The sequence below is a fragment of the Anarrhichthys ocellatus genome, unplaced genomic scaffold (assembly GCF_004355925.1).
Source record: "Anarrhichthys ocellatus isolate YVR2014 unplaced genomic scaffold, GSC_Weel_1.0 scaffold40, whole genome shotgun sequence".
NCBI lineage: Eukaryota > Metazoa > Chordata > Actinopteri > Perciformes > Anarhichadidae > Anarrhichthys > Anarrhichthys ocellatus.
Window position 1 is genome coordinate 2,444,643 of NW_022280070.1, and position 21,959 is coordinate 2,466,601.

The 21,959-nt window shown below is 43.6% G+C and overlaps 2 protein-coding genes across 2 annotated transcripts in view; one reads left to right on the plus strand and one right to left on the minus strand.

Annotated features, from left to right (window-relative positions):
* spop (speckle type BTB/POZ protein) overlaps window positions 1-21,959 on the minus strand; it is a 134,447-nt gene that overhangs the window by 4,983 nt on the left and 107,505 nt on the right. The gene's annotated exons all lie outside the window — the stretch shown is intronic.
* LOC116394573 (neurexophilin-1) lies at window positions 321-18,765 on the plus strand. The gene is made up of 2 exons (XM_031867775.1): window positions 321-832; window positions 14,791-18,765. The coding sequence occupies exons 1-2, from the start codon at window positions 776-778 to the stop codon at window positions 15,562-15,564; spliced, it is 831 nt and encodes a 276-aa protein (XP_031723635.1). The 5' UTR covers window positions 321-775; the 3' UTR covers window positions 15,565-18,765.

Genomic DNA, 21,959 nt, shown 5'->3' on the forward strand with positions numbered 1-21,959 from the left:
TTGTTGTGTAGCTACTAGTTATTGATTCTAATCATTTTTATCTTGATTGCACGCAGAATGAATTGAGTGGATGGGATCAGAGAAAGTGGCTGAAAGAGAGAAGGAGGGAGATGCTGGGTAGGTGGAGAGAGATAGAGATAAGGGAGGGGGGAAAGAGAGAGAGAAGGTGGGAGAGAGAGAGAAGAGATTTCATGGCGAGAAAAGAGGAGAGATGCACACAAGGAGAGCGAGAGAGAGAGAGAGAGAGAGAGAGAGAGAGAGAGAGAGAGAGGGAGTAGAAACTGTTAAAACGTGTGTTCTCTCTTGCCAGTCTCAGCATCGCTCAGTTTCTGCAGGAGGCTGCAGCTCCATCACTCCTGGATCTCCACTGGCACCAATGACCAGATAGCATCTACTCACGTCCAAGTCAACCCATTTCACTCTGAGCTGGGATATATTTGTTTGTTTGCATGGATGATAACAGCCTACCGCACATTCATGGATTTCTCAAACCACAACTAATTTGACTCAAACCCGGGATTGGTTTAAAAAAAAAAAAAAAAAAAAAAAAAAAAAAAGGGGGGGACTCCAAGTGGTTTCCGTCGGTGTTTTAGGTTTGTGGAAGCTGCAGTTGAGCTCTGCCTTGGACATGGGACCGTGCGTCAGCCGAGAGGGATCCGGTGCCGGAGGAAGAACATCTTCCTGAAGGAGGAAAAACCCGTGTGCGGGAGTTTTGTTTTACATTTTTTGTATATTTGCTACCGGGGAGGGGGAGCTGTGGGTTTTACGCGCCGGAATGATGCGTCCCAACCACGGCTTCATCCTGCTCCTCCTAAACGGAACCGCTTGTTTGGTAAGGAAAGAGTGGGAGTGGGGAAAAAGTCACACATGTAGTCTTTACGCGTCTTGCTCCGATTTACCTTTTATTAACCATGTAACACCTCGTAGCCTACCTGCGTCACGAGGAACGGCGAGGTGTCTGCACCCCCATTTGCACCATAAACTTACAAACTAGAAAATATAAGTATACTAAAATTCTGCTGACAAACATGTGGAAACGGTAACCGAGAGCTGAGACGATGTTGGTCAAAATGATACATCACCAGACGTGCAGGTCATTTGCGTTTCTTGCAGAGATGCATAGATAATTATCGACATGCTGTGCTTATATTCGCTGCTTCCAAACGCATTTGTGCTGATGTTTTGGGGTATTTTCGCACTAACTTATAATTATGAAGTAAATAACAATTAGCCTACGTTGACCCTGCTCGGCTCAGGTACGGCGGGTGCGCTATCACTATTCCCAGCGGATACTCGTGCTGGCAGCGCTGAAGCGCACCATGCCGCCGGTGTCCATCTACAGTGTGCGTGATTTAGAGCCACATCAGCCTTTTAAACCCAATATTCAGTCTACATGTGTGGGTGACTTGAAGGTATGTAACTGCACACGAAAGTCACAAATTCCACCTAAATAATTACACGGGAAGTGAATTAAACTGCAGGCAGGTGTTTCCAGCTTTTTTCTAACGCAAGAAAAGAAGCAAAATAAAAAATATATATGTTAAAGCTTCTCACCATGTTTGAGGTATGCACTGAGTGTACTTCAATACTTGTGTGTGCCATCTGGCTTAAAATAAAGACGTTAGACACAAAATATTTTCCATCAGATGTATTTGTAGCAAACAGTGCAACCATAAGGTTGTAGAGTAATGCACATGTGGTTGTACTGCGTGAGACTTACTAGGATCTATAAGACAGAGAGGATGGAGTACTACTTCATTAAGATAAGGCAAGCTGCTCTTCTTAGTTAAGTCTTTATTCTGAAGACTCACCGTCGTGTTAGATATGATTAAATACAGGATTTACACTGTGGGTGGGGAGATAACTTTGAACTGAATGAAAATTCGCATCACAACCTCTATTCTCTATTGTGCTAACTAATAATAAATTAGGTAATACTAAAAACCGAACCTAAATACACCGTGTTCTTCCCTAAGGACCTCCACTGACCGATAACATCAGATGTGTAAACATGAACTGGTCTGCAGTCTTAATGAATATCTCCAGCATTATATAACCATACTATCAAAACTTGGATCACCCACTCCTCCTTTCATGTATACGCTCGCAAGATTTATTAAAAAGCAGCTTTTAATGAGAAATCAGCTCTTGATTCACATGAGAAAACTTGAACGCCCTTCTGCTCGGAAACCCCTGGGCTGCGTATCACAGGGCCCAGGAAATGAGCAAGCTCCCAAAAAAATACCAAAAAAAAAATGTCCGTGCAGTGGAAATATTCAAGTGTGGTTGAGTGCTTGTTTGATGCATCCGTTTGTGTCCGCATCCCTGAAAGGATGACCTTGTGGTTTCCATATTAAAGTATTCAGGTGCTCACAGGGAAGCAATGGGCCTTTTGGTGATTTGAGGTCTGACAGACAGGTCTTGTAAAAGACTAAACACACACAGAGTTATTTAGTCGGGAGACAGCTGTTTCAACAGATCTGCGAGAGAAGAGACCACACGGTGACTTCAAATTTTGGGGGATGAGTGCCTTTTCAGCCATTGTATAACTGGATACAAGGGTGTGGGATAATAGGCTTAACACTGGCTCTTGTGTTGCCTTGGTTCTGGGAGCTGCAGGGCTACAGCCTATTGTAACCCAAAAGGTCTGCGGCTAATGATAATGATAATATAATTGGGCGTTTTCCTCCCTCTCCAGACCATGTATTTATGAAAAACGTACATGACGTCCCTCAGCAGGAGATCCTGGGTAATTCATTAGCCCTGTGACATTGATAAATGATGGAGCAATTAATAAATGAAGTAACTTTTTACTATGCAACAGCTTCGTGATTAATAATAGTATAAGCCTACTATGCATTAAAATTCGATTTGGATGATTTTCTGTTGTAATAGCTCCGCAATTCCCAGAGAGGGTTTGGGTCTCGAGGGGCCTTTACCAAATGACTGCTAATATAGACGACAATTAACACAAGGTGCCACTCCAGTTGTTGTTTATGTGATGAATGATTGTGTCTCAAATGTTGATTATTCTCTGTATTTGAATGGAGGGTTGTGAATAATATAAACCATCTCAGTTGCATAATTGACTGCTTGAGAAGTTATGTTTATTTTTGGCAGCGGTTAGAGTTATTTTTCTTCTGTGGTGCTTGGCAAGCTGACTGGATTTGTTTTAGCGAACTAAGTGGCTAATATGCATATATCAGGATAATAATAATCTGTGGGATACTTAGGAGGATAGTTTGAAATTTAGTGTCCTTTAACTCGCGGCCAGTTGTTCGTTAAGCAGAGCCAAGATGTTAAATATAGCCGCAATTAACGCTTATATTCATTACCAATTAATCCGCTTTTTAATTTAATAATGAATGGCTCATCGTTTGGTGTATAAAATGTCATAAAATTGTGAAAAGTGCTCATCAGCAAGCGTCACATCTAAGAAGATTGAATATCAAATGTTTGATTTTTGCTAGAAACTTCACCTAAACGATAAATCAATCATCAGAAATGATCAGTTTTAATTCTAATGTAAAAGTTGCAGTCTTTTTAAGGGCAATATATCACTGAACAGATGCAGCAGATGCAAGGTGAACTGAGCTCACACAATATGCAGAGGAATGTTATAGGAGAGACTTTGACACATTGAAAATAGAGCAGGTACACTAAAGAGTGGTGATGAGGGAAGTCAGAGGAGGCGTGGATAAAGAGCTAAAAAAAAAAGGAATAAGTTAAAAATCTGCCTCAGAGGTTTATACACCTCATTGACAGTCATCACAGATTCTTTCTTCCCTTTGCACAAAAGCGTCCAAGAAAATGCAGTTAATCCACATATAATTACAACTGCAGCAGTATGGCTGAACCGTTCACAGCACAAGGTTTACAATCTGAATCCACACACCAGCTGCTGAGATCTGGGAGGGCTGAGGTCAACAATCTAAATCACAACCAATAGAAGAATGAAGTGCAACAGAACAGGGCATTGAGCCCGACTGCACCAGTGAACTCCCTCTCCCCTGCAATTACTCCAAAATCACACCACTTTCCCTACAAGCAAATATTCATTCTTACTGAACCTCAGTCTGGTCATTTCAACTAGTTAAAATGTTTTAAATGTATTTATACTTTCACTCAGCACTCCACAAGGAGACACAAATGTTTGCGCCTAATACACGTGCCCGCCATCAGAAGAGCTTATTAATCATAGAATTCTGACCTCGCATGTGCTGCAACCTTCATGTGAAGATGAAGATCGCTGGGGATGCAGGCGCTCGCCTCTTCATGCATCCTCATTCGTGAGCCCACAGCTGCTCTTTCACACAGGTAGCCTCTCTGTGGCCATGAGAGACAGGACGGCTTTATACTCCCTCTGATTGCTTTCAGTGCACATGCAGACGCTGACCATCGTGCCTGATAGCTGAATTTCACCTCCGGAGCCCTGAAGAGAATGTCGGTTTTTTTGCAGATTGAATTTCAATGAAGACATCTGTATATATACCACGGTGTCTGTGCATGGAGGTAGTTTGAATATATAAGGAAAACATTACACTTGTATGAATTTGCAAACAAGGATCCAGCGCTGTTACAGTATGTTTTCCACCTTTACCTTCACCCTCTATTTGACATTGCCATCAGCAAGGAAAGAAGCACTTATTTAATACGTCCATTAAATACAAACACTTTTCTTACATTGAAAGCCTCACAGAGCCAAAAATCCCTTTCATGACAAACAGGGCATTGTGACCAGGCTGTACAGAGAGCACCACAGCAATGGGACACTTGAATCATAACATAGCAGTTCAACGACTGAGACAACAAAAGGCACAATCGAAGCAAAAGTGCCTGTAGTTTGTCTGGAAACTACACCAGACAGCACGGCGCAACAATGCACAAACACACACTGTGCAAACCTTGAGAATTTGAGTGTAAAAAGCAGCGGCTGCCCTGCGCTAATTCTAACCTCATCTCTCCGTTTTTGGCCAGTCACAAAGCCTTAGATTCATGCTTCTTAGGGTACCTGTCCTCCTGGCAGGGTGGCTGACCTTGTCCACCCTCATACATCCCCGGTGAAGCAGAAATACCACCTTAATCCTGAGAAAACAAATAGGAAAAACTCACTGTCTGAGTCTGCACGCAGACACAAAAGTGAGACAGCAGCAGCAGCAGAGTGAATTCCTTTTTTTTTGGTTTTGTTTTGGGCTTCCTCGCTCTCTTGAGTCTGCCTCATTGCCATCACTGTTGCAATCTGCATGTCAGAGCTCATAAGCTTCCACTCTCCACCTCACATCCCACACAGATGCAGGAAATCCAAAACTCATTCATAATTGTAACATTTCTATCATTAGGGAGAGTTGAGCTGCAGAACCGCAGTGGAAGCAGACAGACAGTTAATCGTGCTGACGACGTCTGTCCCCGTCTTTCCCCCATAAGGGGGTGATTTGAGAGGGACGGTTATGACGTCATGGCATCTTCATCAGAGCAGCACAATAATTGTGTTAGCCATTGTTATAATGATTGCATTGTCTTATAGTTGTATCTTGTGTATGATACAGTAACCACAATGGTAGCCATTTATAGAGCAGCAATGATTAGTCGATAGTCAGTCAACATAAAATATTTCAGCAACTATTTTGATTAACCGTTTCCTCTTCCAGCTCCTCAAAATGTGTTTTTTCCTTTGTCTTATATAACAGTCAAATGTACTGTATATCTTTAGGTTTTAGACTGTTAGTGGGACAAAACAAGCAAAAGGAATGCTGCACATTTTAGAGATAAAACTAAATGAATCAAGAAAATAATCGTTAGTTATTTAGATAAATAGATAATAAAAATAGTTCTTGATTGCAGCCATACCCATTGTACCAGTTCTGCCATCGGCATTGTTTTCCGAATCCTCAAACTGCACTTTGTTCAGTTTATACATGATCATTTCAAAAACACTCAGCTTCGGCCATGACATTTATGAATGCCAAACTGCTTGTACCCTTTTATTGTGGATCTACATTTATGAAAGAATTTCACTCAGCAGAGACGTGATTTAGAGTGGACAATAATTCATTACATGGTGCGTGATAAGATGAATAGACCCCGCCGTGACGTAGTCTAGTCGAGACACTGGTGGTGGTGGTGGTGAAGGGAGTTAGATGAAGATCTGATGATGGGATATGATGGGGGAGGATGGTCGCAGCGGTTCGTACTGACATGACAACTGACAGCTGCAGAGAGGAAAATAGTTTTCCTAATTTGCCAGCAACGATATGATTGGCTGAGGGAGATCGTGGAAAAATCTGGTCGGTTTAACTTGGAATGAACGCCCATAGTGAGCCGAGACAGAGACTTCCACATAAGCTTCATTTGGTTTGCACAGATATCTGCATGATTGTTGTTTGACTCCTTAAATTGGACGTGTACTCTTGAAGCCACATAATTGGCCCCTTAGCTTTTTTGGGCTCTGCCAGCCCATCTGGTGTACCTGCATGATTGGGTTTTAAGCTATTTCACTAAAACCTTTTTTTTTTTTACGCTGATTTCTTTTTTTTGTATTGATCAAATAAACAACCCAACAATGAGCAATCATAAAAACGACACATAAACACGAAGAAGCGGCGAATGAGCAGGGCTGCTGGTGTTATAATGGACAACCTCGTGGCCTCCTGCCTGTGGTGTAAAACAGCTTGAGTTATGCACAACCACAGCAAGAGTGACCCCAGAGGCACACCCCTTCCCTCCTGACCACCCGCTGAGGAAGCCGGCAGGGGAACGCCTGTCCTCCTCCCCTCCTCTTCCCCCCTCAGGCTCCCAGCAGCCCCACAGACAGAGAGAGACAGAGAGAGCCTGAGAGAGACGGACAGAGAGGAAAGCATGCTCCCTGACACACTGACAGCCCTTCAAAGTGAAGCGCCGAGCTGTCCTGAGACAGAACACGTTGTCTGCTCAAAACCAGCACAATGTATTGTGGCATTGCTCTCTGGGAGACTGCAGGCGAGAGAGAGAGAGCAGATCCTGGAAGACTATCTGTAGGTTTGTCTGCTGGTTCGGATGGTGGAGGGTGGATTACAGTGCACAGCTTAAAGAAAAATGATTCGTCGCCTTGGGTAGAATGAGTGGGTATAACTCCCAGGGGATCCAGATAAAGATGCGCTTGACTTTCACATGAAGGAATAACTAAGGGTGGGAAAATCCATAACAGACGTTTTAATTTCAGAGAGCTTCTGCTGTAACTGACAATAAAGTAGTTTTACTGCGTTGTGAAAATGTTATGGAAAGTGTCAATATAGAATGAAATTTTCATCTTTTCAAGTAGGCATCCAAACAATATTAGAAAAGGCGCTGTGGCACCAGGGGACGTGGGTTGATTTGAAGGGGGGGGAACATCAGGCTGCCAGTGCAGTTTAACACTGAAGGAAACTCAGGCTTTTCTGATGCCGCAGGCTCTGAGGATCACGCTGACCTCATCGCGGTGTGACTGGAGCCGCCGGGTACCACATCAGGATGAGGCCGCGGTGCAAGAGCCCATTTATATTCTCTCGCAATCTGTAAACAGTCTGTTCTGCATGAATGAACATGTAGTGTGCAGCTCACCAGTGTGTTGCCCAGTGATGCTACAGTGATTTTCAGGGTCAGAGTGGTGCACATGTCCAGACAAGGCCCGCTGAGGGTCTTTTGGGGGGTTTCCAATTAAAGCAGCGCACAGCATAAGGGATTTGGCCAAGCTTGAAAGAAGTACTGTTTCAAGTACGATAAATGCATAATACAAACATTTATTTCTTTGTTGCAGAGTAATTTCTGAATTAAGTTGAGAATGTATTTCCTTGGAATACAGGAGGACCGCAGTTATCTCAACCTCTGTTTATCCAGCAGTCATACACACAGTCACCCTCTGAGGAGCTGTAGTGTTTTCTATTTATTTGGAAAGTTCGCTGACTTTTAAGCGCAAACAGATCTTTTTGTCAGTTCATTAAAAAGTAACATGTTCACCACACTGTTACCTGTGTGGTAAAGGTCTTGGTTAGGTTTTCGGCAACATTAGCTGTTCGGTTAATGCAACGTATCATTTCGTGGGATATCTACAAATTAGGGCGCATTCTTTTTCGAAGGTATAGATACAAAATGCTGGATGAGACCAGCCTGGTTAATGTTTAGGAAAGATTGCGTTCATGGTTAAAAGAAACCAACATCGACTCTTGGAAGGAGACACAGTGTGACCACAGTATGTCAAAGTCACATTCTGTGTTGGGTCCAAACATCCATCCCCACTTTTGTCACTTTAGTAGCAGGATAACAACAGCACAAAACATTCGGTTAACGAATTAGAAAAATTGCCGTCATCTTTATGGAGAGGGCAGTCAGTGCTAGAGGTCACTTGTCACTTAACACATCGCTTGTGTTTTAAGAGCTCGAACAACGTCGTTTCCTCTGGTGACGCCCTAATGCAGATGAGAAGGACTGCAGTTCACACCTGTTGTCAGGATGCGTGTCAGATGTTTCGCAAGTAAGCACTTGCGATCAGATTTCCCTTCCCTGCTCACATTTGGTGTTATCCGTTAGAGAATGCTGCTGAACAGAAAAAAAGTTAGACTTCAGCTAAAGAAGCAGATTGCTGCGTTGGTTTGGTGCTTCGCTGTTGTCGGAGCTGTGTGGCAGGTCCTATTATGTTGCAGCCTGCAAAGCTAAGCAGAGCTTCGAACCTATTAAAGATGCTTTGCATTCGTGTTCACCATACAAATGTGAACACGTCTGTCAACCACATCCATATTTAAAGGTGTCCACCAACGCCCTTTCAGTGCTACTTTCAACGTTAATCCGTTCACACAGTTACACCTTTGTTGCATTTTTTTGCTGGGGATTGAAACTTGTAACTGTTCAGGTATTCGTGCTTTCAAGTTCTACGTGTCAAACTCCAACAGAAAGACTGGAGCATTAAGTCAGACAGCCGGCCTTGATAAGACGGCACTCAATTGAAGCTTCTCATACCTGAACCTCCATTAGACAATGGCAGCGTCCTTCCAGCTTTTACTAGACAGGTGTGAATGATGTAGCAGCGCTTTAATCAGCTCTGCCCCATCAGTGCAGGCTTTGTGTCCTGCTCCCTGGAGCCAAATTGAGGAGAACCCGGGGAGGAACAGTCCCCTCTGCTCCCTCCTTGCACCGACTTCTTGTCAATATCCTGTTAATGTAAAAGGTTTGATAGTCAATTCAGAGCCCGGCTTCTCTCCGAGCATACAAAATGAGCCCAACTCCACTGGGACCACACAACTGAACCTGTCCAAAATGAGCAGCTGGAGGATTAAAGAATAGATAGACAAGAGTTTACAATAAAAAGATTCAGTGTCGAGAGTGTGTTCACCGACTGCAGATCTAAGCTCCAGTGACCCCCAAGAAGCTGGAGTAAATTATTCATTAAGAGTCAAATGGCTTGTTTCTTGTGAAATTACCTTTCCCTCCCTCACCTCTTCTAGGATCTACACTAGCCAGAAGAATAATTAGTTATAAGGGCACAGCCATTTTCAGACTTTAATCATGTAACAGAGAAGTCTCCTGCAGTGAGCATATTGGATCTGGAAACAGGGAGAGCAGACAGAGAGGGAAAAAAAGAATAAAGCATTGACGAACACTTAAGAAATCTGAGCTGCCTGGGTCTTTAATTAAAAATTGATGTCATATTATAGATGAAGAAAATGTTCAATTCAACAGCCAAAGAAAAATGGAGTGCTTATTGAACTTGTCAGATCCCCATGACAAGCACATGCTTTCAGCCCCGCTGGGTGGCTCTACAGGAAGATTCCTCTGTGTTAATCAGTTCATTTACTTTAATCCAGATTACAAATCCATAAAAATACAATTTCAAACTCAGAACAAACATCACACCAAAGAGATACAGTACACAGTCTAGTAAGCATGTTTTTGATAATCTGAATAGTCTGAAGCTGAAATAAATGTTGAATTTTTACGTCATGTAACCTGCTACATGACCTAATGATGACCTAAACATTTATATATTGTCACATACAAAATCTATTTTTAATCTTCATTTCTAGATGTCTTTTTACCGACCATTGACCGAATCAGTGCTTATTGTGATACATAAATAACAGTAAAGAGGTGATAAAGACAATACAAATGGAAATATCAGTAAGAAAGAAAGAAAAAACAGAACCTTGCACCTCCGTCCCTATTCGAGCTGAAACTACTGTTCATCTACGGTTTATTTTCTTGGTAATTAGGCCTAAATCTGCAATAACTTGGGGGCAGCATTGTCAAGACTGCACATTTTCATTTATTATGTACACTGGTGAAATACATATTTGATCCATTACTCCATTAATATACTACTACAACAATGTAAAATGCCATTACAGGTGCAAGTCAAAATCCTTTATAAGTCTGCAAAAACTGGGTTTTTGACCACTTGGGGGCAGCGTAAACGATAGAATGTCACCTTTTAAGATAATACACTGAACATTTTAACAAACGGTTGTGTATTTACAGAGCAACATTAGCATTCATTTAGAGTCGTGTTTTTGGCCACCTGATGTAAATCCAATATTCACTCTCTTTTTAGCTCTAGTTTGGTCTCCCGAACTCCCAAAGGAAATATCTGGCTCTTTAGCTGCTTAACGCTCCACTATGTTCACCAGTTATCAACTTTTCTTCGACGCTATAAGAGCGGTGCAACTGAACCAAATCAGCAAAGCTTTGGGCCAAAAAAACAAACGAGCTGAGAGACACTCGATCGCTCTGAGGGGAACTGCAAAGTCAGATGGTGATTCTCCGTCGGTTCATCACTTTGAAGGACCAAATTTCACAATGAGCATGGTCATTTTATCCATTGTTATTTAGTGCTGTTAAATGATGCATTAATTAATTAATTATTTGGACTATTTAATTAAAATTTTGTAACGCCCAAGGTGATCAAATTGCTTTTTTTGTCCAACCAACCATCTGAAACCCAAATAAATTTGATTAACAATTATACAAAAAGGGGACAAACGAATCAATAATTGTTTTAGCTCCAGTCTCCACCTCTTTGACGTAAAAAGTGTGCAGCTCTTTGAGGGATGTCTGTAACCTTCATTCAAATGAAACCAGTAGAGTCTGAATGATCAAACTGAAGTGGGAGTATAATCTTGGAACAACAATCTTTGGTTGACACACTGGTCTGTCACCTCTCCGCTGCTTCTGTGAGAGAGTTATGGCACTGGTTTGGGCTAAGTGGCTCCCTGATCTCTCTGCTGCATTATGGCCGTAGTGTGCCTCTGTCACCAGGGGAAAAGGGGTTAAAACGGTGTACCTGTCACTGTAACAGGCTGATTATTGCCTGTGGAGCTGGCAGGCTTGTGAGGATCGCTCCCCTCCCCACACTCCCTGCTGGGAGAGAGGCCTGGGGCCTGTGCTCACTGAGGCTGAATGACTCACAATTACCACAGCGACGGAGCCTGCAGCCACCTCCCATTCTCTCCAGCCGTTTCACTGACTCACTTAGCGCACATGACAAATGACAAAATCACCCCGAACCTCCGCCCCCTTACTAAGACCTGATTGCCCATCGCCCACACTTTGCCTACAGTACTTAAAGCTGCGATACATCTTGCCAAGCTTCATGAAACAAAACTAACTTTGTCTGAAAGTAACTTCTGGACTTTTAAAAGCAACATTTTACGATGTTACACGACGTAGTCGGTGCATATTTTAGTATGGCAGAGTGAACAGCAAACCTTTGACATTAAAGCTGTAATTGTTGAAATACACAAAATTTTAAACCCAACAAAACACTTTTTTAATGTAACAACACGGGTAACTGAAAAATAGATATTATTTGAGGTGCATCGTGAAAGGATGACTTCTTGTACTGTGTTTTAAATATGAAAGCAAGTGGGTGGTATAAATACCCAAAGCACACCACATTAGTGCTCAACTGTTAACAAAACAATGTCGAGGTGTGCATGCTTAAATGTGAGAATATTCCACCACAGTGAAGCAATGCATTCATCTTGTCACACTGTGAAAACAACAGTGAATTCAAGGGTTTTCCTGCGCCATCTCAACCTGCTTACATTGCACAAGTGGAAGGAGGGAAGCATGCTGATAGTTAAATCTTACACCTCATATACTTCCCCCCAGTTAAATGCAGAGTGGCGAGAGAGTTGTAGCAGTATGCAGTTTTTCAGAGTGGAGTGTAGAACTAGTGATTGTTATAATATTTAATGATGAAAAATAACTTATGCGCTGCAGTAGAACATGTGACCTCTGCGAGCTCAGAGATGCGTTGATTGTCCACTAGATCTCCAAGGGTTTGAAAACCGGCAGAAAGTATCTTAAAAGTGATACTACACTTTATTTACCTGCAGAGATTAAACCACAACTGCGTTTAAAAGCGTCACGGTGGTGTGGACAGCAGTGTGTGCTCTCTCACTGCAGTAATGATTGCAGCTCTGGCTCAGTTTCCAGTTCTTTTTTTTCAGAGCCACATTAAGCCCATTTAAAAATGTGTCTTTGACAATGATGCTGCACACACTGAATCTGACACCTCCAACATTGCCAGACACTTAAATCTTCTGTTCAACAATAGCACACGGCTCACTTCATCCCCCCCCTACTGCAGCCTGGCCTCTCAGGCTTTCTAATGAAGACTGTGCAGAAGAGAGGGAGGCATGCCTTGCTCAGATACGAGTGTTGGCGCCATCTGAGAGTCACTCTAGACAAGCGGCGGTGTTGGCAAAATGATCAGGATCTTAAAAGCAAGGGGCAGTTTTATAGAAATCAAGATCGACAGATTTTTCAAGAACCCTAAAGGGCCTTTTTCATGGACACCACAGGGGCTCTTAAGTGTTATCTGGGGAGGCGGGCAGAGTGCTAGCCTCTGTGCTGCGAAGAGAAATCAAACACAAACTAGTCCTTCAATAAGAGCTGTGGGGAATGGTGCATTTGTCATCAAAGTCATCCTGCCCGGCCTCAACTCCCCCTTTTGAAAAAAACAAAGATCTGAAAAGATTAAAAACAATATGTCTTCATTTTATCCAATTTTTTTTGTTCATAATTAATGACTTTGGGATTCTCAAAGAAGTTATGAGAACTATCCGATTCAAGAGGAAGGAATATTCGTCACGGCAGTTATTGGCCCCCGTGGGGAGACTGAAGGATGTGAGCGGCAGTGTAGCGTAGCAGCAGACAGGTAACTAGAGGAGAGGGCGCCTGGCTTCTAACACCCTCGTGGTAATAGGGCCAGATTAGAAGAAGAGGGGGGGGAGGGGGGGGGGGGGGGGGTCCTCTCATCTGAGTCCAAACCCCAGACCACAACCACATCAGCGGGAATCCTCGCAAAGGCAGTTGAAATGCGATACACGTTGTTATGAAAGGAAATAATCAATACCGCTGACTGACTGCAACGCAAGTGAACAAATCTGAGCCGGATTGAAAACCCTGCATAAAATGGAATAAAAATGAGTCAGACTTAATAATCCTGACTAAGCCTGTATAAGGAAGCCCTTGCAGTCAAGACAGTAGATGGATCAGAGCACAGACAGGAGTGCATGAATTATGCATCATCTTAAAATCTCTGCGGGTAGAGCGCACATACACAAACTTATCCTGCATTTGCATCACTTATTGTTCACGTTTACAACTCAAAATTTAAAAAAAACGACGCGTGCGTTTGTGTGTGTCCTCCCCTGCCATATCCAAAGAACACAATAATGCTGTGGACTTCTATGCCGCATTAGACAGAAGCTGTTAATAGACCATTACCGTTAAATAATTACCTATTACTTTGCTCTTACGTTCACACGCTCGTCACGAATCTACTGCTGAGCACAGCAGCACTGTCTTATCTCCCTCCCTCCCCTCCCCTCCCCTCAGCTGATGTTAACATCTGACAGGTTTGTGTGTGTGCCGATACAGATTCTTTTCTTTAATTAAAAAAGTCTTAATTGGACATTACACTTTATTCTTCGGTCCCCCGCTTGCCCGCCTCCCCTTCCAAAAACACTTTGATCCTCCGACCAAATCTTTCGAGGCAATAATAGTTCCCCCTGTTTTTCAGCCTCGCACCACAGTGCTAAAGAAGCAAAAAGCTTAGTCTGCTCTCTACTTTGAGTTTCTTCCTTTAAGATTTTACACAGGAACAATTTCTCTCCAATTAGATGATCTTCAAGTGACCTCATGTGACTTCATTTGACTGAAAATGAGATGAAACATTAATATGGCACCACGGATGATGCTTAGGGAATGTAGAAATGGTTCATCCGGACACTTTATGAGTACATAAATCAACCTCCAACCTCTGTTGTCAGAGAAACAACCTTAGAAAGCATTTCGTAATGACAGAGCTTTAGTGTTTTACAGGATTATAGACTTTGTAGAAAATTGTCCGCCCTCACAAATATTGATTAAACTGCCCAAGACCACAGGAGAAACGCACTTTATGTGAATTCAGTTTTGGTGTGGATTTTCTGTTTGAATCCGTTCTTTGATCCCTCTGGCCTCGAAGGAGGCATACGATCCCATTACGAGGGAGCTTAGGGAATTACATCGGCTCTGTGAAAACTAGACATAAAGGAGCATTTTCTCTCACGGCCGGGGTAAACAAAAGAATGTAATAATAGCAATACCTGCAAAACTTCAACCATTTATTTATATATATAACATTGATAGAATGTCACGGTTACTACCACTAGAGGTGTGAACAGTAAATTAAGTATCGATTAAGCCTTTAATTTGTTTTCTGTCCACCCTACCTCGCTGATAACTGCGTACTTTCTCTTTCTATTTTCTCCTTCAATCCCCACCTCCTTTCTCTAGGTGGCCTTGGGTCAAGAAGACGACTCCTCCAGCCCCAAGAGCTCTTCAGACGACTCCTCCAAGACGGTGGGCCTCATGAGCGGGCAGGCTCCCCTCTCGCCCCTGAGCCGCTGGATGCTTCACAGTAAGAGCAGAGCTGCTAACACCACCTCTCTGGAGCTGCCCTACCGCTCCCCGGTCCCTTTCTCCAAGCAGGAGTTTTCTAAACAGGAGTTCTGGGAGATGTTGGGGAGCGACCTGCTCAAACCCGACGCCTCCAGCTCCAGGGTCAAGCGGCGGCCCATCGTTAAGACCGGCAAGTTCAAGAAGATGTTCGGCTGGGGAGACTTCTATTCCAATATCAAGACGGTGAGGCTTAACCTGCTGATCACCGGGAAGATTGTGGACCACGGTAACGGCACGTTCAGCGTCTACTTCCGCCACAACTCCACGGGCCAGGGCAACATCTCCGTCAGCCTGGTGCCACCCGTCAAGGCGGTGGAGTTTGACCTGGAGCGCCAGAGCGTGGTCTACCCTAAGGACTCAAAGATCTTCAACTGCCGTGTGGACTATGAGAAGGTGGATCGCAGCAAGCGCACCTCGCTGTGCAACTACGACCCGTCCAAGACCTGCTTCCAGGAGCAGATTCAGAGCCACGTGTCCTGGATTTGCTCAAAGCCTTTCAAGGTCATCTGTATCTACATTTCCTTCTACAGCACGGACTACCGCCTGGTCCAGAAGGTTTGCCCGGACTACAACTACCATAACGAGATGCCCTACCTGCCCTCGGGCTAGACTTGGAGGGGGGGGAGGAGAGGTGGGAGGGGAGAGGAAAAGGGGGGTGAGTCGGAGTGACTGCAACACATGAGGAGAAAACCAGGGCTGTGAATCGTCCTAAATGCCATCGTGGCAGCAAGACACCTTAAACTAAAAAAAAACCCTCTCTGTAGCCTGACTATTGTAAGATGTAAAAACATATATGCAAAACAAAAATGACAGTATGCAGATAATGAGGCATTTGGAATGCGTAACTGCAGCATTCATTAATTAACTGGACTGGTGGTGAAAATCAAACACGCACATTCTTACCTCAATCCAGTTTCCAAATGCCAACTTCTTGCCAGCTAACTCTCTCTTCTATTAAGTCATTTGTGAATGTGGTCTGAATGTCCTTTTAATCGTCCTTTACTACATCGCTCTCTTTTGAAAAGTCACAAGGCAGCATTTCCAGTGAAAGCGTTCATTTAAATGCTGCGATACGAGTCACTGGAGTGCTGTATACAAATTCAGACTTATTACAAACATATTACAGCGTTTCACAGCTCACGCTGTAAATGATAAAAACAAAGTGTGTTTATCTCACAAAGAGCAGATGAATGTAAAGTGTGACCAGCCACACGATCATTTGGGTCACACTCAAAGTATTTTTAAAGGGGCATCTTTTTTTATGTGAACTTTAAGTCCATCCCAAAACAAGTTCCTCTTCCTACCCATCTGCTGTACATTGTCAATGTGTAGTTTACGTTTGCAGCCTGGCAAATCAAATCATATTCTCTTCGTCACGTCAACTCCATTTCAATAAAAGAGGGATGAGAGGAAGGGAGAGAAAAAATAACAAAAATTTGCAAGAAAAAGCAATTCAAGGATTCTGGGTGAGGGCTTAAGACAAGTTCAGTGCGAGGGAAATAACTAGATTCTGCATAGAGATAAAATTGGCCCTCCATACTTAAGAGAGAGAGAGAGAGAGACAGAGAGAGAGAGAGAAAGAGAGGTGGGGGAATGAGAGAGGAAAAGATTCAGTGAGCTGTTTTAATTAAAGTGGAGAAGGAGACTTAGAGTATGCAGCTCCTTCTATTGTCCCCTCTGTATGAAAAAGATTACATTTTGTTGCCGTCAGGATTCCTGATTTCACGCCTTGATAGCTTTGACTGTGTGAGGCAGATTGCTCTCTCCCGACAAATACTGTGTTCTCTAAAGTCGGCCCGTTATCTTGAATAAATGAAAATATTATCATAATAATTACATATAATTTAATCTCCTTTAGAACTAATTAAGGTTTCAACGAGAGGGCGAGATGTGTTCCTAGAAATCAAGTCAGCGGGAAGGAGAATAAGAGGACGTTCTCGGGCACATTGGTGTTTTTTTTTGCGTGAAGCCGGCAGCCAAAGCTCAGCCCACAGTTAACTGCTCTCATTAAGATAAATGGCCACTGGCTGGCCCATCTCATGTTGCTCTCACAAACAATACCAGGGGAGAGAAGTGCACACAATGGAGCCACGAATTATAGCCTGACATTTAGTTGGCGGGAGGGCACAATGACTTTTTTCTTGGTGAACAGTCACAAGACAGGTGTGACGAGTCATTAAACGGTAACCGGTTTGATGCTAATGTGCTGTGATGTCAGGGATTCAACCAGTGTTTGTGCACATTTGGCTTGGACTGCGCAGCGATGTCCCGGGTGGACCCGGGCAGCAGTGCGCGGTCACCATGAATCCGTCCTCCTGTTGGGAGGGGGGGCGCATGAGGCCAGATATAATTGCATCTCCTTGGCAGCTCTGTGTGAGATTGAGGAGAAGGAGTAGGAGGGGAAACACAAAGTCGCAGTGCTAAAGATAGTAACAAAGACCTGTAAATCTGCACATCAAAGCTCTGCATTTGGGGGGTTGTGTAGCGTTCAGGGGGGTAGCTCCTCTCTTTATGTGACTGAATCAACTTGTGGCCCAGAGCAAATGGCAGCAGTGCACGGGTCTGTCTGGGGACAGACAGCCATGATGAAGGCTGTTCATCTGTCTCCTCTTGCCTGTGATTGTTTTATGGAAACAGTGTCTCACAATCAGAATCCTCACAGAGGGGATTTTCCTAAAGAGGCGACCATCAACCGGAGTGCAGACTATGAGAAAGCTTGAGCAGATTCTAAAGTCCTGCCACATCATAGTAATGCAGTATTTATTTGAAAACACGTATAAAGAGTCCCAGTGGAACATGCAATATAGATGTAGGTCCTGTCTGCTGGATGAGATACAAGCTTGTAAAATGCATATCAACCAGCATGAATGAACCACTGCCTCTTGCTCTGTTCATTCCCTTCCTCATCCTCCATCTCTCTCTGCCCCTTTCCCCTCCATGCGTGTTACTCAGCCACATGCCCTGCCGTCGTCACGCCGTTGTCCTCTCTCCCCGTGTGTGACCCGGCTCACTGGCCTAAGCCTCCACGCCCTCTCTACCTCCCTTACCCTGGCGTTGAACCCCGATGTGGGTAGTTCCTCACTGCTGCCCCTCCCGCCCTCCTGCGCACAGCGCTGAGCTGAGCTGGCTAATCTCTGTGAGCTTAATGCCGAGCCAACTGAACATCAGCGGCGAGAACTCCCCTCTCTCCTTCTCTATCTATCTATTTCTCTCTATATCTATATACCATCAAACAAATGCGTGTGCACACACAGTCTTAAGATGTTCTGGTTTAGGTATTTCCCCCTCTCCTGTTCAAAGCATTTTACATAAGCCCCTGGATTGTGAGGACACAAAATCTCCTCGAGAGCATGCCAACGGAGTGCCCGACACAGATACGCCTCAGTAACCTCAATACTCCTCCCCTCGCCTCCGGCAGGGTGTCCGGTGAGGAGCTGGATACTCACACATGTTGGAATCAAAGCTGGGCAACATGAGCCCACGGCACTGAACTGGTTTAGAAAAAACCAGGACACGTCTTGGACTACATGTTGGGAGGACGCCCCTAACTCTGCTTCTCACCGATTCTCTCTGATTTACAGCAATACTGTCATTGAGACTCCACCCTCTCCTCCTCTCTCCGAGGCGAGTTAAAGAAAGGCTGCTGGACTAAGATTAACAAACAGTCATGTTGCTGTGGGATGGACGCTGTTGTCACGGCAGCAGCCTTACTGTTGACCCAACTGATGCCAAGAGACATGTGGATATTTGGCCTTAGAGACTGTCAGCAAAGAACAGTGAAACATAAATATACATATATATATAAATATATATATATATTAAAGCTAAAAGTCCTCAGATCTGAATAAAGTTGTATTTAAATGTGGTTCATGCAGTGAAGGTTGTCTGTTTTAACTTTTTGTTCCTCATGGTTTTGTTTCTCTATGTCATGTGGAGGATGTACTGTATGGATGATATGATGGCAATTACTGTGGTTTTCAACATTCTAAAAATCAATAAAGTACACAGAAGTACTTGAACCACTTCAGTTGTAGAGAGACAGACTCTTAGACTCTTATATCTGGTTGGGCTTCATGTGTAGGAAGACAGTGTCAACAATGCTGAAGTCTCTATTTCCTCATATTTGCATACCCATACTGTGCCACTGCCAACGGCAAAGAAAAGATGTGACTTTCTTTTTTTTTTTTTTTTGCTGAGGGCGCTTGCAAATATACATGCAGAGAGAGAGAAAAAAAGAGGAAAATGGGGTTGAGAGGGAGAGGAGGAAAATGTTTCAACTGGAATGATGCATGAACACAACCCCTTCCCCTAATTAGCAGCCCCCTCTCCCCCCTTTTTGTTTCCTGGTTGTGCATCTTCGTACTCCTCGTTCATTTGAAGATGTAACTGACATTAAACTCACACTACTTCTTAATTAAATCCCAGAAAACTGTTAACGAGGGCATGGGTTCAAACATTCAGCTCACAACATCCCTTTAAACAAGATCGATTAAGGCATGGCTGCCGGCAAAGCCGGGCCCTCCACCCCTCCTCTACGCCCCCTTGTTCCCATAAAAGTGCTGCTTGCCTCAGGATAACCTTGCCGGAGATGATGAAAGGGAGGCAAATAAGTCAACATGGAGACAGAAGAATGGAAATCTAATTTGGAAGAAAGCAGGATTGAGGTTAATGTGAAATCTGTGAGAGCAGCATACTGGGTCAAAGATGTACGGGGAAGGCACATACTGCAACATGTGCACAGACACACACAGAGGGTGGACACTGCAGGCGACAATCACTGATAATGGGTGGAAGTCTTTACAAGAAGTACAGAGGCTATTGGTTGTCTACGAAAGAGAAAACAATCCAAGAGTGTGAGCTTCTCACGGAGGAAAGGGCATTTCAGCGTGAGTAATGGGGAAGCTGGACAATAGTCAATTGAGAAAATAACTAGTCATGGCGCGAGGAGGCGGGAGAAGGCGTGCAGAGCTTAACATGATAAATAGACATTCAGAAAAATAACCTTGAGGTATGAAAACGTGTGTGTCTGGAGAAACTAGACAAAATATGTAACAAGAGACAAGGAGAGTGAGAGAAGACAGAAGGGAATGGCGCTGACTCAGTGTTAGCACTTTATTTTGAACAACAAGACTATCAGGTTTGCAATTTCATCCTGCAGAATGATAATTATGTGATTAATTTCACCTCCATGACATGTTACGCCACAAAGTGTAATACTGCTCTGACGGTAGAGATTGCACTCTGCAGCATCATCCCCTCGCTAACGGTGTTGACAGATTCAAAGCTCATGCGCAGCGCTCTCATTTCTTCACATTTTAAAATCATCGATGAGGATTAGGCTGGTGTACCGGCTCGATGATATACAGAACCGGAGTGATACTGAGGTTTTATTAAAAATCTGATTTCATCAGTCATCTGTAACTAATATGATACAGGTTTCTCTGTCAGCCTGGAAACCCTTCAATAAGGATAACCTCTCGCATAATTTTGGCTTTTTAATCTGTTTTTGTAAATTACTTCTTCATTTAAATGACCAATATATCCCCAAATCTCGTTCTATATAGAATACGCGTGTTTGGTCAGCCTGCACACCCTTCTGAAAATTTCATTAGTCGGGGGTTTCACAGGTTTTTGTGTCTCATTATAGTGTAAATGTGGTTTCGGGGGCTTTTTCACTCGGAGAAGAATGAAATTCTGCGCATATATAAATACATGCGTCGTACATATGTTTAATATATATAAATAAAAAAAGACCAACCTATATATATTTTGTATATATACTAATAAGACTCTGTAATCTGTTTCCATATCATGTTGCACACAAGTCTGCAGATCTTATAGAAGCTGATGAGGGTTTTTGTTACCTGGATACCTTCTCCATCCAGATGCAATTTGTCATGCCGTGCCTCGCTGCACTCTTGCTGAATTCAAATACACTTGATGTTCTTTGATATTCTGGATTGTGTGTGTCGGGGTGGTCATGGTCATGCTCTTACTACGGGCACAAATGTGTAGAAGGAAATGTACACATTCGCTTGCTGCCCACACACACACACACACTCACAAACACACGCACACACATTAAGTGGTTCCATGCTTCAGCATCCTAATAGTCTCTCTGCCCCACTATGCCAATCATGGAACCCGTAGAAGAGCGGGGCAAGCAGGTGGGCCAAGTCTCTGCCACAGAGCATTATGGGAGACGAGTTACATCAGACAAGGACAAATACAGGATCAGCCTCTCAACCCCTCGCAGTTCCTTTCATGATGGAGCGCTGCGGCCCCTATCACTGTATTTCCAGACAGAGTGGACACGCGTACGCAGGGCACACATACTCCACGGAGGCCGGGAGAGAGGCTGGAAAATTATAGTGCGGCGGAGGGGTTGAGTTGATGAAACAGCGGGAGGGCGGTGGAGGCAGTGGGAGCTTGTTGCAAAAGAAAGCACAGATGGCCTAGGGCTACAACATGGTGGGAAGAGGAAAGAATAACTGAATAAACTAATTTGAGGGGCAGAATTTCACACACACCTCCATCAATTCAGCACTCCCTACCTCCGCTTCAAAAATAGTTTTTTTATCTACAAATCATCCTTACGCAAAGAAACCTAGACTTTGAAATGGAAATACTAATAACAAAGATCAGGGTTCGAGGCTTTGTTGCATCTTGTAACAAGAAAACAGGAAGAGTGGACAGCAAATTCACACATCGACGTCAATGTTGAAATTCTGTGGGCGTCTGTGTCATGCAATGTGGCGGTATTAGCTGGAGGCCATGATGAAGACATTAGGGCTGTGATCTCTGTATTAGCCCGAAAAGAGGACATTTCCACTTAACTAAAGGAAGCGGTGGAGAGGATGGGTAATTTAAATTCAGTGACAAGGCTTTAAATACCAACCAGGGATCACAGTTGTGCCCTTTGGCAAAGTAATTATTCACTCCCTAAGAAGACGATCAGGTGCGGATGTGTGGTCATGCGCGTGCACATGCATTTGGCGAGGAGT